Source organism: Erithacus rubecula (assembly GCF_903797595.1).
Source record: "Erithacus rubecula genome assembly, chromosome: 16".
NCBI lineage: Eukaryota > Metazoa > Chordata > Aves > Passeriformes > Muscicapidae > Erithacus > Erithacus rubecula.
In genome coordinates this window covers 1,080,263-1,099,894 of record NC_136668.1, presented here as the reverse complement: position 1 = coordinate 1,099,894, position 19,632 = coordinate 1,080,263, and the positions used below count along the sequence as shown (strand labels likewise).

At 46.7% G+C, this 19,632-nt stretch overlaps 1 protein-coding gene across 1 annotated transcript in view; it reads right to left on the bottom strand.

Moving 5' to 3' along the window:
• CTNNA1 (catenin alpha 1) overlaps positions 1 to 19,632 on the bottom strand; it is a 121,115-nt gene that overhangs the window by 22,982 nt on the left and 78,501 nt on the right. Inside the window, exons 10-11 of the mRNA XM_079319755.1 lie at positions 11,639 to 11,731; positions 77 to 233 (exon numbers count right to left, since the gene is read on the bottom strand). Coding sequence (XP_079175881.1) covers positions 77 to 233; positions 11,639 to 11,731 — 250 coding nt within the window. The remainder of the gene's footprint in view (positions 1 to 76; positions 234 to 11,638; positions 11,732 to 19,632) is intronic.

Genomic DNA, 19,632 nt, shown 5'->3' with positions numbered 1-19,632 from the left:
CCAAACCCCCCAAGCCATCCTTTTCCAGCACCAAGCTGGGGGCAGGGTGATTATTTCATTTCAGCCTGCAGGGTACCTGACACAGCCAGGAAGTCATCGATGGAGGTGATGTCATCCACAGCATCCGTCAGCACACGGACCTGCCTCTCCCACTGCTCCTTGAACAGATCCATGTTCTCCTGAGCCAGTTTGCTTTGGGGCTTAGCAGCCAGAGCCAGAGCAGCATTGATGACCTGTAAAACACCACTTTTAAAACATGCCCAATGAAACAATTACCTCCTGTGTGTTTATCCAATGAACTCAGCAGCAGTCAAAGCAAGTTTAATAAGTTTTAATTTTGTTGCTCTCACATCCAACTCATACCTGCTTCCACGTTTATTATGGATAGTTATTAGGAGCAAAATCACTTGGCAAGTTTTCACAAGAGCTGGTTTCACCTGTCTTTAGCAGCTTGTGGTAACAAGGTGTTGCTTTCCCAGTGCAAGCTGTGTTGTTCAGCATTTTAGACAGGATGACATTTAGTACACTCAAGGCTGCACTTGCTACTTAACAAAACCTCAGTAAGAAGGTCAAAAAAGGATTAATCTTATATAGACTGAAGTAGGAACAATATGCAAATACAAAATTAAAGATAAATTTTGATTTATCTCTTTTCCTTGAAGCTTTACTCTGGATCTTGCCTGTAATTGTTGCAATGATTTCAGATTTCTGCTGTGGATGTGAACAAGCCAGATTATCCAGGGAACAGGAGACTCTCCTTCTGAATACCCTCTCTCATTTTCTTCAAAGCCCAGTACCAGAATTTACACCAGATCCTAGCTTTTCTTAGCAGAACAAAAGCTCCAGGTGCTGCTGGATCACTGAGCTTACACTGTGTCCACTAATTGGTCATTTAAAGGACCACAAAAGCCTCTTTGAATGTGGGGAGGAACCAACCTTAGCAACCTGGTCCTGCTCTTGCTGCAGCAGTGTGACCTGGAAAGGTGCCAGGTGTGAGGAACCATCCTCAGCCAGAGCCTGACAATCCCAGCCCTGTTCCCAAGCCCCTGAGAGTCAGAGCTAATTAACTCACAACTTCAAGGTGTCATTTTTCTTCTCTACTTTAGGACTGTATTAATTTCACAAACTTGTCGACCAAAACATGCAAGCACCAGATGTTCCCTCTTTTCCAAAATCTACTTTCTCTACCTGCTTCATTTACAAGTGTCACAAAGCATTTAAAAAAATATATAACTCACTAAACATGGGAATGATGATGGTGTCAAATGTACTGGGCTGGCACTGAGTGAATCAGGCAGGAGGAGGGGGCAGCTTCACCCCAGGTATGCCAGGAGCCAGCAGTAACAGGAAAACCCACACAAGGGCTGGGCTCACAATCCCAGCCCAGCTCCCTGGCTTTGGTTACAGTGGCCAACTCAAGAAGCAGCACCTGAGCCTGAGCAGCACCTGTGGGGTGAACACCTCTGAGCCCTGCAGGAACAGCATTATCCCTGTCCCCAGTGCCACCACCAAGGGCTCCTCTGCTGCTCCCCTTCCTCCAGCCAGCCCAGGGTCACACCTGTGGCACCTGCAGCAGTTGGGATGTCCCTTTGGAATGTCCCTGCTGCTCTGTCACCCTCACTCATGGAACTGAAAAGCCCTGAAAGCCTCCCAAAAGCCTTGCAACACCCAATAAAATGATGTTTTGAATTTGAAAATGGAACAGAAATAGAGGTTTTAGAGAGGCAAACCTGAGAGCCCTGATTTGCAGTCCAGCCACCGCTACGTCTCACCCCAGGCTGATGGATGTAATGAATTACCCACCTATCAATCAAAATCTAGATATCCAAGGTTTCATGAAGATGAATCTGAACAAGTGTCCTGGAAACAGGAGAGATAAACCAGACAATGCTCCAGAAATCTGCTCTCACTTTTATCCTGCTAGGAACTGTCACTACAGAGGCAGAGATGGCGGCGAGGCGATACCAAGGGTCAGGACATTTTCTCTGCTTTTCTCAACCTGCCTTGGCCCATATCAGATGCAAAATGTCCTGTAAGCACTGAGACAGGGCAGCATTAATGCTGCAGGAACATATGGCCTGGTTCCTGGGAGATGTTTGTCTGGACACAGCAGCTGTCTGCACAATTCATCTTGGCCAACAGCGCATGTCAAGGCCAGATGCTCACGTTCAGCACCTCGTCACAGGTAATGGCAGAGCTGTCACACACACAGGGCTCTGCAACTGCTCCACAACCCCAGACTGTGTGTCCTCACCAAATCCATGCACAGGAGGCACAGGCTGAACCACCCTCCTTCCAACATGCAGCTTGCTCAACCAGAAAAAGTGTATTTTTTTATACATTAAAGCAAAAATGTATGGGCAAAGTGAAAGTATTTTATACACACACACACATATATATATATTATAAAAATGATCAAGCAAAAGTAGTGTTGATCTCCCTTACAGACAGACATTGCTGCAGCAGGGAAACAGCCAGCAGTGCTGGAGATGGGGAAAGCTGGTGGGGATATTAAAGGTTATCCATGGAGCTAAAGACAAAGCTACAGCTCAGGAGAGCCTCACAGGTGTGAGTGTGCTCAGGGAGAAATTCAGGGCAGCAGACACAGCCTTGCAGTCCCTTTTTATAGCACATATTCCATATCTCCATGTGCAAAGTGGCCACAACAGGCAACTTTAGCAGGGGTGATAAAAGACCTCACTCTGAGGAGGGTTTAGCATTCCAGTGAACAAATCATCCTGGATGTGTCTCACACCTGTGCCTGAGGAAATGTCCCAGGGATCACTGACAACACCCTGCATGTGATCTATTCCAGGGAAAATACTCTGGTATCCAGCACACAGTGATTGATTTATTTTCCAACAGATGCTTAGGGAGATGTGGGAAAATGACAGGGATGCTGGATCTTAAATAGCAGGACTATGATCCCTTTATTATCTAAAAATAAACACTTTCAGGGGGAGGAGGAAACACTTTTTTGGGGGAAGGGATGGACCATAATACACTTTTCCTTCTCCAAAACACATAAAGCAATTGGGCAATTACTTTAAAATACCAGTAACTCTCACAGGATAGAGACAGACAGAGCTGAAACCCCAGGAAGATCATGACCCGACTAGCTGAGATGCAGCCGCTTCCACGTAAAACATTTGGCCATTTCAGGGAAGTATTTTGTATTTCAGAGCTTTTCAAGATGCTGCCAGAGCACTGTGATCACAATGACTCACTGAAGTTGTACAAAGGAAAGAATCAAACAGGGACATTTTGAGCCTATCCAGAAGGAAATGAAGCACGGCAAGAAAACACACTATTTTTATCGGTGCTTTGTTTCATGTAGCAATTGCAGGCTTGGAGTCAGACAGCTCCATGCTCCATATCCTGCTTCCAGGCAGCTCCTTGGAGCTCTCCCCTGCACCTCCAGCTCCCTGTGGCAGCCAGGGCTGGGCAGCACCTGGGCAGGCTCAGCACTGCAGAGACTGGAATGGATGTCTCCATCTGCACCTTGAGCCCTCTTCTCAGCCCCTCCATGGCAAGGAGCTGCTGCTTTCCCCTGGTTTGGCACTCTCTGTTGAAAGCAGAGATACCAGAGCCTGGTTGTGTCCTTCCCCCCTTGCAGGGCAGGGCTCTCCAAGCCTCCCTACCTGGGTTACAGCCCAGCAGCTCTCTCAAAAAGCTCAGCTATTCTGGCCACAAAACACTTGAACCTCAGATAAACCTGCGGGTAAATCACAGCCACTGGGTCAGCCAGAATTAATTCTTTTAGGCTAAATTTAGGATGGCTTCCAGCCTCAGCTTTATAGCACCCCAGCTGAAAGTCAGAGAGGCCAGAAGAAAGCATTTCTCACAAAGAACAATTCTGAATACTTGGCTGGCATGGGCAAAGGAAGAAACATCACCTGGGAGAGGAAAACTGTCCCCCAGCTATTTACCATCCCAATCTGTGGTATCTTAGTGCACACCATGTCTGACCCACATCCACTTCAGTGGCTTTAAGCACTTCTTGATTTTTGCCTCAGTCCTTTTGATAAGAAGCTTTTGCTCCTGCCAGGAGAATGTTTCTCCTGCAGCTGGTTTAGCTTTGCCTTGATTCATGTAGGATTGATTTTTGGATGTTACTGTGCCCCAACAAGGAGAAGTTTTTCAGTTTCAGAAGCTCTGAGGTGAACTCCTAGTCCTCTGCCCTCACTACACAGCATTGCTTTATAACCAAACATCTGCAGTTCCTAAATAACTCACTTGGGCTTGGGGTTTATATAAAGACCTTGACTCACCACATTTCTTGTGGCATTTGGATAATGAGTTGGAAAGTAGCTCTGTGGCCTACAGTTCCAGAATATTTTGCATTTGTAAAAAAGAAAAAGCTAACAAAACAAGCCCCAGCTATGAGCTCTCATCTCAGGGGCACAGGAATATGTGGCACACACAGACAGTGGGGATGTGAAATCAGTTTTACTCAGGTGGATGTGAAAAGCAGCCCACCAATCCTCTCTGCCTTGCCCAGGTGGATTTTAATCCCTTATTTCCCTGTAACAAAGCATGGTTTGCTTCCTGGCAGCTCATAAGAAGCTGCTCATAATTTAACTTTACACACACAAGATGCCAGAGGTGCCTGCAGTGCTCACCCTGCTCGTGCCCCTTCCCTGCTCCTCGCTGCATTTTGCTCTGAGTGTTAAAAATGGTTTATGAGAAGGACATTGAAGTCACTCCCAGTCACATCCCAGGCCAGGTTTGCATGCTCATCTGTGTGTGTGCCAGCCCTCCACTCCTGCAGTACAGCAAAAAGCACTCTGCAGGCTCTGATGAGCTGAAATGCCTGTGAGCAAAACACACAGCAGATTGTTTTACACTCTCAGAAGCTCTAATGGCAGTGACCAGCAATGAGCAGAGCTGATTGCACCCAACGAGGAAGGAAAAGTTTCCTTTGATTTCCAATACTTTGCTCCCATGTATAAAAGGCACTTTGAGCACTTTGCTTTCTCAGAGTTCCACACAGAGTGAGTGCAGGGATCTCTGCAGAGATATTTAGATATTTACTCGTTTGGTGCAGTGCTGGTACGACCCACAGATCCACACTTGTACTGAGTGACTTAGAACCACAGAATGCTCCTTAAAGCTCATCCCTTTCCAATGGCAGGGACAGCTTTTTAGACCAGGCTGTTCCCAGCCCCAATGTCCAACCTGGTCTTGGGCACTGCCAAGCTGCTCTGGGCACCCTGTGCCAGCCCTGCAACTCTCCCAGAGAACAATTCCTGCCCAAAATCTCACCCATCCCTGCCCTTTGGCCCCTGATGCAGAGTCCCTCTCCACGTTTCTTGCAGCTCCTTCAGACACTGGAGGGGCTCTGAGGTCTCTGCACAACATTCCCTTCTCCGTGTGGACATTCCCAGCTCTCCCAGCCTGGCTCCACAGGGGAGGTGCTGCAGCCCCCTGAGCACAGAGCCCTTCTCCAGCCCAGCATGCACTGTCACAGCAGTGTTTGCTATTTGCTGTAATTAAATTACTGTTTGTAATATAATGATAGTAATAATGGTAATAGTAATATTATAATTATATAACTGTTTGTGTACTGTGTATAGATAATTATCCTATCAACTTCCCCTTCCATGAAGCAAGCATTTTCTTTTGGACCTGAGGGCTGATTTTGTAATGCCAGTCCATGTAGAATCTACAAGAATTTTGGTGTAATTTATCTTGCTCCATTTTGCGTTTCACTGGCTTCAAATGCTGCAACTTTGGGGGTCTCAGGGACTTTTATGCCTTTCCTGGAAGCTCTGGGAGCACTGTGTTCCCCAGATCCTGTGATGAAACAAAGGGCTCTTAGTCACTAACACACTTCTTTCTACAGAACTGAATTTTTTTCTTGCTCTTTGCTTATTTTTATGCACCAGTAGCTGTTTGAATTTCTAAAATTGTTGTTTTTCTGGTCAGCCTCGGCCTGTGCTGGCAGTTCTTCCCAGTGAGCCTGGGTGATGCAAATCTGCAATCCAAGTGTTAAGTTTTTAATAGAAGCATTTCTACTCAATGCCAATAAAATGTTTCAAGCACCTGTAATTAAACAGTCTGGAGACAGATCTGCTCGTTAGAACATTCAAAAAAACTGACAGTCTTTCAAAGAGATGAAAAAAAGGGACAATTGTTTGATGTTAAGTCTTTACTGCAAGAAAAATGAAGTTTGCTCCTTCTCCAGCAGCCACCAGGAAATTGGTGGTGACTGGGGACTCAAGGAGGACCAAGTCTGCTGGTCACATTTGGGTTTGGCTGATTTGAGGGGTGGTCTGCAGGGATTTTTTTATTCCTCTGAGATACTCCAACTTTTAAACAAAAGTTTCTGGAACTCTCCATGGGATTCCTTCTGCTTTGGTATTTTGTCTCTGTGTCAGTAGGTGTGATCACATATGAGCCATCTGCCTCATCAGAAATCTATAAGCAGCAAATGGCTTTTCAAGCAGCTCAAAATTGGAATAGAAGGATGTGAACAAGCAGTTATTAAAACAAGATGTTAATACAAGAAGAGCCAATTTATTTTTATTAAAAATGTAATTTAATCCAAGAATTCTCTGGAGTCAGTTTGATGGGTGAGGCGTGTGTGGTGAGCAATTCCCACACTCCAGCAGGTATGGAGGGGGCTGGGCAGAACCTGGTGCTGCCTGGTGGCTCCCAAGGTTCATTTGGAGGATGAGATCTCTGCGATGAGGTGGAAAAGCACAGCCAGCCCTGCCTTTCATGGGGAACAGGGGCAGGTGTGGCCTGCAGCCACCTGCAGGAGCTGCCTAGGCTGCAGGGCAGCAGGCTCCAGCTTTGGCTGGCAGAAGCAAACACCCAACCTGATGGAACTGCACTCCAAAGTCATTTCTTACAGCTCCCAGCCCCACTGCAGTTTGGGTAGGAGGCTACAGATGGACTTCATGGAGGCTGCAAAGCCCAAGAAAGTCAATGCAGAGCTGGTGACAGGAGCTCCAGTGACAGCAGACTGGCACATCAAAAGGCTGCAGCAATTCTTGCTCTGGGAGCTGGGCTGGGCCATTCTCACTTGGTTTCTAACACCTACAGCTTACAGGAACACTGATGGTTCAGCTCTCTTAAAGGCATCTTTAATGCAAAATGGCTGTTACCAACCAGCCTTTGCAGGCTCCCAGAGCTCAAGTCCTTCCTGGAAAAAGAGTGCAGATGCCAGAGTTGACAGTGAGGATCCAGGTTTCTGGGCTGAGATAAACAAAATCTTTCCTTAATTCACCACTGGCAAACTCTGTGTTCAGTGAGAAGGCAAAGAAAAGCTCCCCCTGTGCTCTGAGTTTCAAAGGCACTATTCCAAGCATTTCACTGCATCATTTTCCATTTCCATTAACAAAGACAGTTTAAGCATTTTTTTAAATTGAACTATACTGATGGAGAACTTTGCTCCTTCATCTTAACCCCCTCGAGGCCAGCCTGTTCCCCAGCACCCAGCAGGGCTGGGGTGAGGTGCTGGACAAAGCTGCTTCCTTTTCACACACAGAATTCCAGCAAATCTTCACACATAGAATTCAGACAGGCTTGTAAATCAGGGCTGGAGGAAAAAACACAGTGACCACAGAAGCTGCCTTATTTCTGCCCTGCAAACCCAGACTAAATTCACCCAGCTGGCTGTTCCTGCACAGATCATCCCAAAGCTCCTCCTGCACCCTCAAAAGGGAGCTCTAAATACCCCATTAAGGCTTCAAGTTTGCATTAATTTCTGTGCTAATTGGCTGGGGACCCACAAACAGGAAGGATTATGTTACTCCTGAGGAAGAGCTGATTTCCAGGAACAAAACCACGCTAAATAAATCGACTGCTTGTTTCTGTAGAGACCTTCTGATGAAATATTTCCTGCATTTTCTTTTTCCTCAAAGAAAATTCCAAACCTGAGGAGGTCTGAATCCAGGGGTGACACTGGCAAGGACTGACTGCTTGTTAGTACCAACAAAACTTGCAGGTTTTCCCCAGCCAGCTTGAAGAGTTGCATGTTCCTTCCTCCTGCTGCCAGTTCAATGGCTCCTGATGGCAAGGGAGTGAATTACAGCTCTATTTGAGCTACAGCTTTTATAATTAACTCTGCAGATTGATTTCTGCAGAAATCATTCTTTAACCAGGAATTCCCTACTCCCAGAATGGCCTCTACTCAGATAAACTATTTAAGAGGTTACTTGGGACTCAAGTGCATTAAATTTCAGTTTCATCTTTCAAGCACAGCAATAGTTTGAATTACATTTCATACATTGTAATTCTGTGTGCTACTGATACCTTGAAGTTTCTGACACTATTGTAATTACTGATTGACATGACTCATTCTGAATCCAGCATCTTCCTGGAAAAATACCACCTGAGCCCAAAAAAAAACCCCTCCAAAAACATATAGGGCATATAATGTTGGGTTTAACCTGTATCTTATGTCTAATTCACACATCTGTTCAGCACAGCCACCCAAGAGGATTGGAGAAGCAGCTGTGAATCTCATCAGGAATAAACTGCAAAATAAATAGGTAATTGTCTAAAAAAGGAAATAAAATCTCACTTTGCTGTTCTTGATACAGAGAATCTTTCAGAGATTGTGGGAATACCCAAGGTTTGGGAACAAGTTGAGGGAGGCAGCTGAGGAGGAGGAGGATGGAGAGCTGTGCTGCTTGCACTGGCACAAGACGAGCTATTGTTACCAGAAAACACAGATGCCATTTGTAAAACAGCTTAGACAAGTGCCCCTAATTATCCCTGAGGATTCACAACATGTTTAAATACTCTTAGAGCATTAAAGAATCAACCCAAGAGCATGTAATGTAATATAAAAGCACTTTTTCAGCTGCTATGAACATCTACAGTGTCATTTACTAATCTCTTGGTGACGACCCTGAAATTAAGGCAAGGCTATGCAGTGGAGCATCTAAACTGTAGGTTTGGAAGTTCAGGGATGTGACCTTTGCAAAGCCAAAATCCATCAGTTAAAGCCCTCGTGCATTTATAGATACTCAGAGCTTCCAATGTGTGTTAAATATATTGTCCATAATCCCCAAAGTCAAAGGTTAACAGCTGCACTTCAGGAGACGTGGATGCACTGGTGACTACAGCTGGGTCATCATTTCATGCTAACTACTGTGGTGCTTATTTTATCGAGGAGTAGATTTATTTAAATACACACTTAGTTTTTGGAAAAGCAAAGATAGGAGAGTCTGAAATTTCAGCAATGGGGAGAGGAAAACACCCCCACAGACTTGGACAAGCACCAGAAACATACAGATTCAAAGAAAACCTAACTTTCTTCAGATGATTATTTTCAAAAGCAGCAGCACTTGTTTGGAATACCCTGCATGAGACACCCATATTCTGAGAGATAACTAAAAAAAAATTACATCAGGAGCCTAGCTGGCTCTTTCAGGAAAGAGCAAGGCCTTATATCAGGGATGATGGATTTCTAAAAGTGTTTTCTTCCACATGCTTTGTTCCAGCTGCAAAACTTGACCTTTGGTTTCAGCAGCCACGCCCAGCCCAGGGTGGGGGGCAGAGAATGTTCAGCCAAAGACAGGACAGGGAGAACAGAGAGACCCCTGGGACACAGAGAGACACCCTGGGACACAGAGAGACAACCTTGGACACAGAGACACCCTGGGACACAGAGAGACACCCTGGGATACAGAGAGACACCCTGGGACACAGAGACACCTTGGGACACAGAGAGACATCCTGGGACACAGAGAGACACCCTGGGACACAGAGACACCTTGGGACACAGAGAGACACCCTGGGATACAGAGACACCTTGGGACACAGAGAGACACCCTGGGATACAGAGACACCCTGGGACACAGAGAGACACCCTGGGATACAGAGAGACACCCTGGGACACAGAGACACCCTGGGACACAAAGAGACACCCTGGGACACAGAGACACCTTGGGACACAGAGAGACACCCTGGGATACAGAGAGACACCCTGGGACACAGAGACACCCTGGGACACAGAGAGACACCCTGGGATACAGAGAGACACCCTGGGACACAGAGACACCCTGGGACACAGAGACACCCTGGGATACAGAGAGACACCCTGGGACACAGAGAGACACCCTGGGACACAGAGACACCCTGGGACACAGAGACACCCTGGGACACAGAGAGACACCCTGGGACACAGAGAGACACCCTGGGACACAGAGACACCTTGGGATACAGAGAGACATCCTGGGACACAGAGACACCCTGGGACACAGAGACACCCTGGGACACAGAGAGACACCCTGGGACACAGAGAGACACCCTGGGACACAGAGACACCCTGGGACACAGAGACACCCTGGGACACAGACACCCTGGGACACAAAGACACCCTGGGACACACAGAGACACCCTGGGACACAGAGAGACACCCTGGGACACAGAGACACCCTGGGACACAAAGAGACACCCTGGGACACAGAGAGACACCCTGGGACACAGAGACACCCTGGGACACAAAGAGACACCCTGGGACACAGAGAGACACCCTGGGACACAGAGACACCCTGGGACACAGAGACACCTTGGGATACAGAGATACATCTGGGACACACCCTGGATGCCCACAGGCCTCCTTTAGGATTTAATGCTTTATGTTCAGGCATTCACCTGTTTAGCAGCACATTTATCTGCAGGTCATACAAAAGGTAAACCAGTCCTGCTCCTCACACTGCATTCACCTATTCCCTCCAAATCCCCTCCTGCTGGGGTGGGTACAGGTGAACACCTCTCTTCCTTTGGACTGGTTTTAAAAACTACCAATACAGATGGGAAAACCTGGAGAAATTCCAAGTAATCCTGAGACAACACACTTTATTTTCATAAAATGCTATTTTGCCTGTTTTTCTGAGCACCTATTTTCTGTTAGTTGCTCCTTACCAACAACAGCTTATTTGGATGTTTTAGATCTGAATTTCCTGTTGCTTTAAAAAATGTAAATTACATGAATCAATAGCACCCTGCAGTCTTCAGGGGTTCATCCAAGTATCTAATAGTTGACATTTAAAACACCAGGCTGTCAAAAAGGAAGAGGACAGTCTAGTGCTTATATAAACTTAATTTCCTTGTTTCCATTAAAAAGTTATTAATTAAAAGGTAGTCTCAGTCAGGCTCACACTGTTCACACACAGCCAACTTCCTCTCATCCTACTCCATCGGGAAGATTATTTGGCATATTTATATTCTACTCAGGCAAAAATAGTATTTTATAATTCATCTTACAGCATGCCCAGGAGCAGTGCTAGCACCTTCACAAGGCACCTTCCTGCAGCACAGATATGCACAGGAAACCACTGGAGCTCCCTACATTCACCAACTGCAGGTTACTGGAATCTTCTGGCAAATGGAATTGGAACCATGACACAAAAATGACCCTTTCACATCAGTGATTCCTTTGTCCTGGACTTTAAACTTCCTAACTCTTCATGCCTATGCTGCATTTCATCCTCTACATGTACTAAGAGAAAAAAATCAAGTTCTGCAGCAAGTCACAGTCAGCCACTGAGACCAGATCACATCCAAAGCAGCACCAGCTGCCCAGCAGGCTGGGCTTTGTCTCCTGTGCCCTGCCTTATCTGGGTACACAGCTGGGGTTTGGCTGGGGTTTGTCCCTTTTTGTGACACCCCTCCTTACCTGGGGACACAGGGCCTCCAGCTGGCTGGCTGACATGCGAACCAGTTTCACACCCTCCTCATTGTTGGAGATGGAGCAGGCCAAGTTGGCAACCTGTGTCAGAGAGGGGAGAAATCAAAACACAACTGTTAGAACTGGGGGTTCTTTCCTTCTGTAGAGAACTTTTGCCTAATCCCAGCAGTGACCAGCAACTAGCAACCCATTGTGGAACAGAAAGATTCCACATTTGTTCTTTTCTAATCAGTTTTGAAACAACTAATGGCATCTGTTCCTTCTGCAGACATAAATTCCTAATGCTTTGGATCATGGAATCCAGACTGCTTTGGATTGGAAGGGACCTCACAGCCCATCCAATCCCACCCCTGCCATGGCAGGGACACCTCCCACTGTGTCCCTGCTCCAGCCCCAATGTCCAGCCTGGCCTTGGGCACTGCCAGGGATCCAGGGGCAGCCACAGCTGCTCTGGGAACCCTGTGCCAGCCCTGCCCACCCTGCCAGGGAACAATTCCTGCCCATTATCCCATCAAACCCTGCCATTCCCTGTGTCCCTCCATCTCCTGTAAATCATCTCTCTCCATGTTTCCTGCAGCTCCTGCAAGGCCACCATGAGCTCACCCCAAAGCTTCTCCTGTCCAGGTGAACAATCCCAGCTCTCCCAGCCTTTCCTCCCAGCAGAGCTGCTCCATCCTCTGCCCATCCTGGAGCCTCCTCTGGCCTGGCTGCAGCAGCTCCAGCTCCTCCCTGTGCTGGGGCAGCTCTGCAGGTGGGCTCTCACCTGAGCACAGGGACAGAATCCCCTCCTTTGTTTTGGGATCAGCCCAGGGCTCAGGAGTTCTGGGTGCTGGGGCAGGTCCAGCTCTCACTCCCAGCCAGTCCAACACCACTACCAACCCTGATCAGGGTGAGCTCTCTCCAGTGAGAGGCACAAGAGCAGCACTGGCAGCAGCTGCAGGCACAGTTCCACAGCACAATCCCACCAGATTTCACAGCAAAAACCCCCAAGAGCTGGAGCTGGTTTGCTGTGTCCCACCAGGGCCCTGATGTGACAGGACAGGTAAAGCCTGGCAGATGTTCCTCCAGCCCTCCTCCCTCTGAGCTGCACCTCAGCACAGAAAACCAACACAGGAGATCCTCAAGATGCATCCACAGGCCTCCAAAATTTGAACAGGATCTCTGGTGATGCTAAAAACTTCACAACCTTGACCTGCTGCACAGCATCTCCCTTAACTAGGCCAGCCTGAAGCAGGGACCTCTGTGAACACCTGCCTTGTCAGAGCACAGAGGATGGGGACAGCAGAATTTTTTTGGTAATTGAAGATATTCCTCATCCCAGAGCTACTCTCAGGGGAAGGAAGTCTGAAATAAGTTACATTTCTCAGCTGACAGGTGAATGACAAGCATGTTATTCTGAGGCATTTGAACACAGAAAGCTGTAAAAATAGCAGCAAGTGAACTGAGACGAACACTGAGTACTGTCCTTGCAGAGGCTGAGCAGCCTGCAAAGCCCCCTGTGAATGTGCCATAAAAGCATCACCTGGAGCCAGCAGATGCTCACTAACACCACTGAACCACATATCTCCTGATACTTTTCTCTATAAGCTGGGGAATTTCCATTCTGCCTTTAATTAAACTATTCTTTGCAGTCATGTAAGCAATTTTGAAGTAGTATCTGCTGCTCCACCACATGCTTTTCCCCCTCCCCAAGCCCTTCCCTCATGGCAGATGTTCCCACACAGAATACATTACTGTCCTGCAAATCATCAAGCACGTGCCATTACACTTGAACAGCATTTTTCATCAACCCCATGATCAATTTGGGGAGCAAAATCAAGTTCCACTGCAAAGCACATGGCCTCTTCCTCCCTGCAGCTCCAAGCCAAGTTACAGATGATGGAAACCAAGGTGTCAAGAGGAGAGGTGCTTCCAGCACAGCACAGAACAAGCAAGCAAACAGATGTGACAGCACAGATTTGGAGGAAAACAAACTGAAGTTGAGGGAAAGACTGTGCAGCATCAACAACACTGATGAATTCCTGCCAGCTCTCAGCAATATTTGTGTCCTGCTCCTCAAGTTTCCCTTCCACTCGTGTTTGGATTCAAGTCCTACCCAAGCAGGGGTGAATTGCAGGATGTCCCCAGTTCTGTAGTGCTGCAGGCAGGGCCCAGCTGGGCCAGGGCTCTGTGCTCCTCCTCTATGCCACCGGAGGTGCAGCCCAGCCCCTGTGCAGGCACCCCAGCCAACAGCTGGCCCTGGAACTCCCTCTCACACAGGGGTTGTGTTTGAACATTGGGGACTTTTCCTGTTCATCTGCCATGCCTTGAATCCCCAGTTCCCAGCGAGCTGCTGGTATGATGGTAAAGGACATCATGCTTTTGTTTAGAGACTCACCAGAATCAAAAGACAATCAGATGCCATGATTTAAAAGTCAAATAAAGATTTTGCTGTTGGTTTAAGCACAGGTCATATTTTTGAGGAACACAGGTTTGCCAATATTTTTTATGGCCCATATTTCCCCGTCATTCCTGCCTCCACAGCAGCATCACAACCTCCAGGAGAGAGGAGAACACAAAGATCTATTGAGTAGGGGCAGAATAAAAGGGGCATTGAAGCACCACAAAATCAGCCTCTCCGATATCTGGAGATGTTGTGCTGTCTCTCAAGCCAAGTGTGATGAATCAAGCGCACAGAAACCCTGCTCTGTCTGAGCACAGAGAGGCAAAGAAGTTCATAATGGAGTGTCCCCACCGTGGTATAATGAAAATTTGCTTTTTTGCACAGTCATTTTTGAACAGTCATTTTTCTCCTGAATACCCAACTGATGGCAATTCTTCTTTAGAAAGCGCCCGACTGGCACTGCCAGCCCTGATGAAAGGAGCGTGTGTGCTGCCCTGACTGAGGCTCTTTGGCAGTCTAAGACAATCCAACTGTTGGCTGCCACATCCCATCCCAGTGCTGTGGCTCCAGAGCTCAACACTTCATTTCAGCACGCTCATCCAGCTCATCCTCGCTCTGCTGGGGTGGCTCCTCTGCCAGATCAGCACACAAACTTCCCAGCAAGCCCTGCTCAACATCACAGCGAGGCACAGACGTGGCAGCAGCTGAGATGACTTCAGAGGGCTGCAGACAGGGCTGTAAATTCACAGCAGTGCAGCCTTTACTGCACCCATGGGAAGGCTCTGCCAAACTACTGGAAAACACTCACAAGCCCCTTAAAATCTGGAATTTAAGAAGAGCTATGTCTACTAATTAATCAAGATGTAATTGACCTCACAGTGAGGTATGCTAAACTGTCAGCAATTATCAGGTGCTCTAGAACATGAATTCTGAAATTGCATGTAGCAGCTGAGGTGGACAGCTGCAGGATCAAGAAATTCAATTTTAGAAGTACCTAAAAGAACTCATCTTCAATGATTCCTGTGTGATTTGACAAATAACTTCAAACTCCCTCTCTCTTCAGGGCGAAGAGGGTACTGCTGGCCAGTTATTTGGCACATACCCATAATACATTGGATTTTGTAGCTGAGATGAAGATCAACTCTTTCAAAGCCCACAGAGTGCTTGGAAATCATACATTTCCAAAACTTCTAAATTAAATAATGCACCTCAAGGGAACAAAAATTTCCTTTAAATCAAATGTGAATTAAATAGTTTCTCCATGTCTCCAACAAAGCAGCTGACTGACATAGTAAGTGGTCAGACTTGATTTAGAAAGAAGAACACTTGTGCTTGAGAGCAAAATAGCAATTGAATTCCCGCTGCATTTGTTCATTCTTACCATTCAATATCATCAAGTCCCTTTACATAAGCACTACTGGCACAGGCATCAAAGGAGACAAAACCACTGCAAATAATGTAATCAGCACAACGAGCAATCTCTTGAAAAAAGTTAAAAATACACTGGGATGGAAGACGGCCCCGAGAGCGCGCCCAGCACGGCTCAGACACTGCTCACTGCTGACACACTGATTTAAAAGGGGGTTTCAAGGCTCTCTCTGCTCAGAGTCCACAGCCACAGCTTCCCAGACCCCAAAAGGCAGGGCAGACCCTGAGCAGCTGCTGGCGTTTAGAGGAATGAGCTTCAATTTCCCCCCAGTGACAACTGCAGAGCACAGCCCCAGCCATTCCTAGCAGGGAATGGACAGTGCCAAGCAGAACAGCTGGACAGGCTCATCTGGAAAGGGCTGCCATGCACTGAGCAGGTTTTGAACCTCAAATCTCATTGCTTTTAACAATGACATCAGCACACTGCTGTTGGAACCCTAGAAACTGAGAATTTCAGACTTTCTGTGCTGACAGGCATTGATCCCCAGGAAAATAGTCCTTTTGATCTGAGGCCGTGGAGAAGGCTTCCAAAATTGAATGACAGAACTGGGATCATAGGTATGTAGCTAGAATAGAAGTGTGTAATATCACATGGGGGAAAACTGAGAATTTGGGGTTTTGGCATGTAGTAATTTATATAAAGCAGAAAAAGAAGACAAAACATGGTAAGTGCAAGATGATTTGAGGTGAGTGACTCTGGTGCTGGCACAGACCAGGAGGTGAATGGCCCCAAATGCAGCTGGACCAGTTCCCAGTGGGGTTCCCTGTGCCCAGCACTGGGGCCAGCCCTGTTTGATGTCTCTGTTTGTGACTGGGTGAGGGGATGTGGGCACCCTCAGTGATGGCACAGAGATCACTGGGCAGGAGTGTGGATGTGCTGGAGCGAGCAGTGTGGATGTGCTGGGGGCACAGTATGGATGTGATGAAGGCACAGTGTGGATGTGCTGGGGGCAGCAGTGTGGATGTGATGAAGGCACAGAGTGGATGTGCTGGGGGCAGCAGTGTGGATGTGATGAAGGCACAGAGTGGATGTGCTGGGGGCAGCAGTGTGGATGGGCCAGGGGAGCTCTGGGTGGATTTTAGGGAAAATTTCTTCACTGGAAGTGATGTCAAGCCCAGAGCAGTGGTGGATTCACCATTCCTGGTGGGATTTCAAAGCCATGTGGCACTTGGTGACAGGGTTCAGTGGTGGCCTTGGCAGCGCTGGGGGAACAGCTGGACTCAAGGGGCTCAGAGGGCTCTTCCAGCTGCAATGATTCCATGAATCTTCAATGATTCCATGGTTCTGTGCCTTTGGAAGAGTCATAATTTAAGGTTCCTTTTGAGAGGCAGATGCTATCTCAGGGCACAGGGTCAGCTGGGAAAAGGTTATTAGTAAGAAGATGTACCTCCAGTATTAAAAAAAATATTGCACCATCTGTCACACAGCGATTCCATCTCAAATTCTAGTTAACTTTGACTCTTCAGAATTTACTAATATTTAAATCATGAAAAACTTGACATTTCTAAAGCTGTTCTTTCCACCATTAGTAACAATTTGTGGCAGAGAACCGCCTCCCCTGACAAGACACAGGTTGTACCTTTTCCACATGAAATAAATTTTTTGGGTTTGTTTTTTTTCTTTTTAAATTCAAAATTTGTTCAGATCGTGACTAAGAAGTTAACTCTTCCAGCAATTAAAAAACTGCAGCAGCCTCAACTGTACAAGTTTGGAGTCACTGTTAAGATTCTTAAATGACACTATTGAATATAACCCAGCAATTCTAATAATAAACACTGAGGTTGGGTGTGACCCCCAACCACTTAAAAGCTGGACTTGATGATCCTTGTGGGTCTCTTCCAGCTCAGAACATTTTGTGATTCTGTGGAACAACACTCCAGCTTTGTCCTTTTTCCAGCTTCTCTTAGCCCAGACTCCCTGGCTTAGGCAGAGGGGTTTCCTTACAGGGAACTCTTTATTGGAGGACTAGCCAAATGCTTTTTCAACAAAACGCAATACTAACAAAAAAAAAGAAAAAAAAAGAAAAAAAAAAAAGGGAATTCTAATCTCTAACACTTCAACCCTTCCTTTTCAAGGATTTTGAAGGCTGGCAATAAATGTGTTGAAGCCTCTGGATTGACTTCACAGACACAGAAACACCACCCAGGTTTTCCTTCTTGTCTGCAGCCAAGTTTTCAGGACAGCTTCTTCAGGAAGGCCAAGTCTCCAAAGTGCTGCTGCCACCACCCCGAGCAGTGCAGCCCCAGGAAGGCTCTGCAATGTGTTTGTTGTTGCATAATTGGATGCTGTCAGAGCTGGCCCTGCCACCCATCCTCGCTACAGCCCAGGATTACACATCCCTGTGCAGGAGCCAAATGCTCACTAATTGAATTCTGAGTCTGGGCACTCTGCTTTGAACCTGCAGTGGTAAAAACAGCATTACAGAAAGAAGTTTTCTGAGTGTCTTACCCTGAGAAACTTTTCAGTTTAACATTGAGCAGAATCCTCTCGTAACTGGTGCTCAACAACTCTTACACAAAATGAACAAACCCACATCCATGTGTACACAGATACTTTGGGAATTGCAATGCCACAGAGACCAAGCTTTTCAAAGGTGTTCCTGGCATTTTCATTTCTGATTAAACTTCAAAACTTCAGCTGTTGTTCTTTTTTTTTTTTTTTTTTTTCTTTACGTTTTACAATTTCTCTGGGAATGCAAATTCTAACTTTTAAGCAGCTTTAAAAAAATCACCCATTTTAAAAGCAAAAAAGAGAAAGAACAGACAGGCAGCCATTGAACATTTTCCTCCTAGGGATTTGCTAAAGAAAAGTGTATCTGATATTCTCACAAAATTCAAACAGCACACAGCTGATTTCTTCCTCCTCCATGTTAAAAAAACTTGTCCCGATTCTCTTCATGCTGGTCAAAGCTCCGGAAATTAATTTATCTGCAGAAACAACTGTTCTGGCAAAACTAATGGAACTGAGGACTCTCAGAAGATATGTGTTCATTATGTAATCCCCATCCCTCTCCAGAAAAGCTTTCATTATTCACTAAGTCCATACATTTATTTATTCACCTGTACACCACACTCAATATTCAAGATGAATCTGAGCATTTTAACATCCAGCCCTAACAGGTGCTGCATGGGAGAGAAGTGTTACAGCTACAGATGTGTTAGCTCTAACCCTACAAACTCCCCATCCTGCAGAGGCAGAGCTAACTGGGAATTCCACAAACCCATTTCTCTAATGCAGGAGGACCAGGGATCAAATCCACTGGGACTGTGCAGAGCTACCAGAGCCGTGCTGTCAATTGCTCTGTGATTTTATATGACTTAAGTAGTTGCATGTGGCTGCAGCTCCACAAAAGGTACCTTGCAGGAGCTTGTTGTGGGCAACAGAATCCCAATGTATTAACTGAAAATAGTAGAAGTCTTTAAATAAAACAAGGCACAGGCAGACAAACTGCAGACGTGAAGCACCAGGGAGAAGGAAGGACTGAACTGCTATTTCCAGAGCTCTCACGCAAACATCAGAACAGTTTGCATTCCAAGTCTGTTTATAAACACAAGGAGGGGAAGTTTCAGCTGGCTGGACAAAACTGGCAAGCCAAGGGTTGGTGAAGAATGGAGGTTACACAGTTCGTTATTTCAACAGGCTGGCAAATGATGGCAAGAGAAAGGGATCAATTTCACAGAATCCCAGACTGGTTTGGGCTGGAAGGGACCTCAGAGCTCATCCCACTCCACCCCTGCCATGGCAGGGACACCTCCCACTGTCCCCAGGCTGCTCCAGCCCCAATGTCCAGCCTGGCCTTGGGCACTGCCAGGGATCCAGGGGCAGCCACAGCTGCTCTGGGCACCTGTGCCAGCCCTGCCCACCCTGCCAGGAACAATTCCTGCCCAAAATCCCATCCAGACCTGCCCTCTGACAGTGTGAGCCATTCCCCCTTGCTCTGTCTCTCCATGCTCTTGTAAGAATACAATAATAAAAAAATGTATTGTGCACCTTCTTCTTCCTGTTACATTGAATCCATCAGTATTTTCATGGGTAACCACCTTTTGCTTGTGATTACATCTCAATACTTCCACATTTCAAGCTGTATCTGCATGTTTAAAATACCAATTAAGGAATACAGCTTTGCACTTGCCTCTCAGTCTGTCCAGGGCTGTCTCCCAACACCTCTCT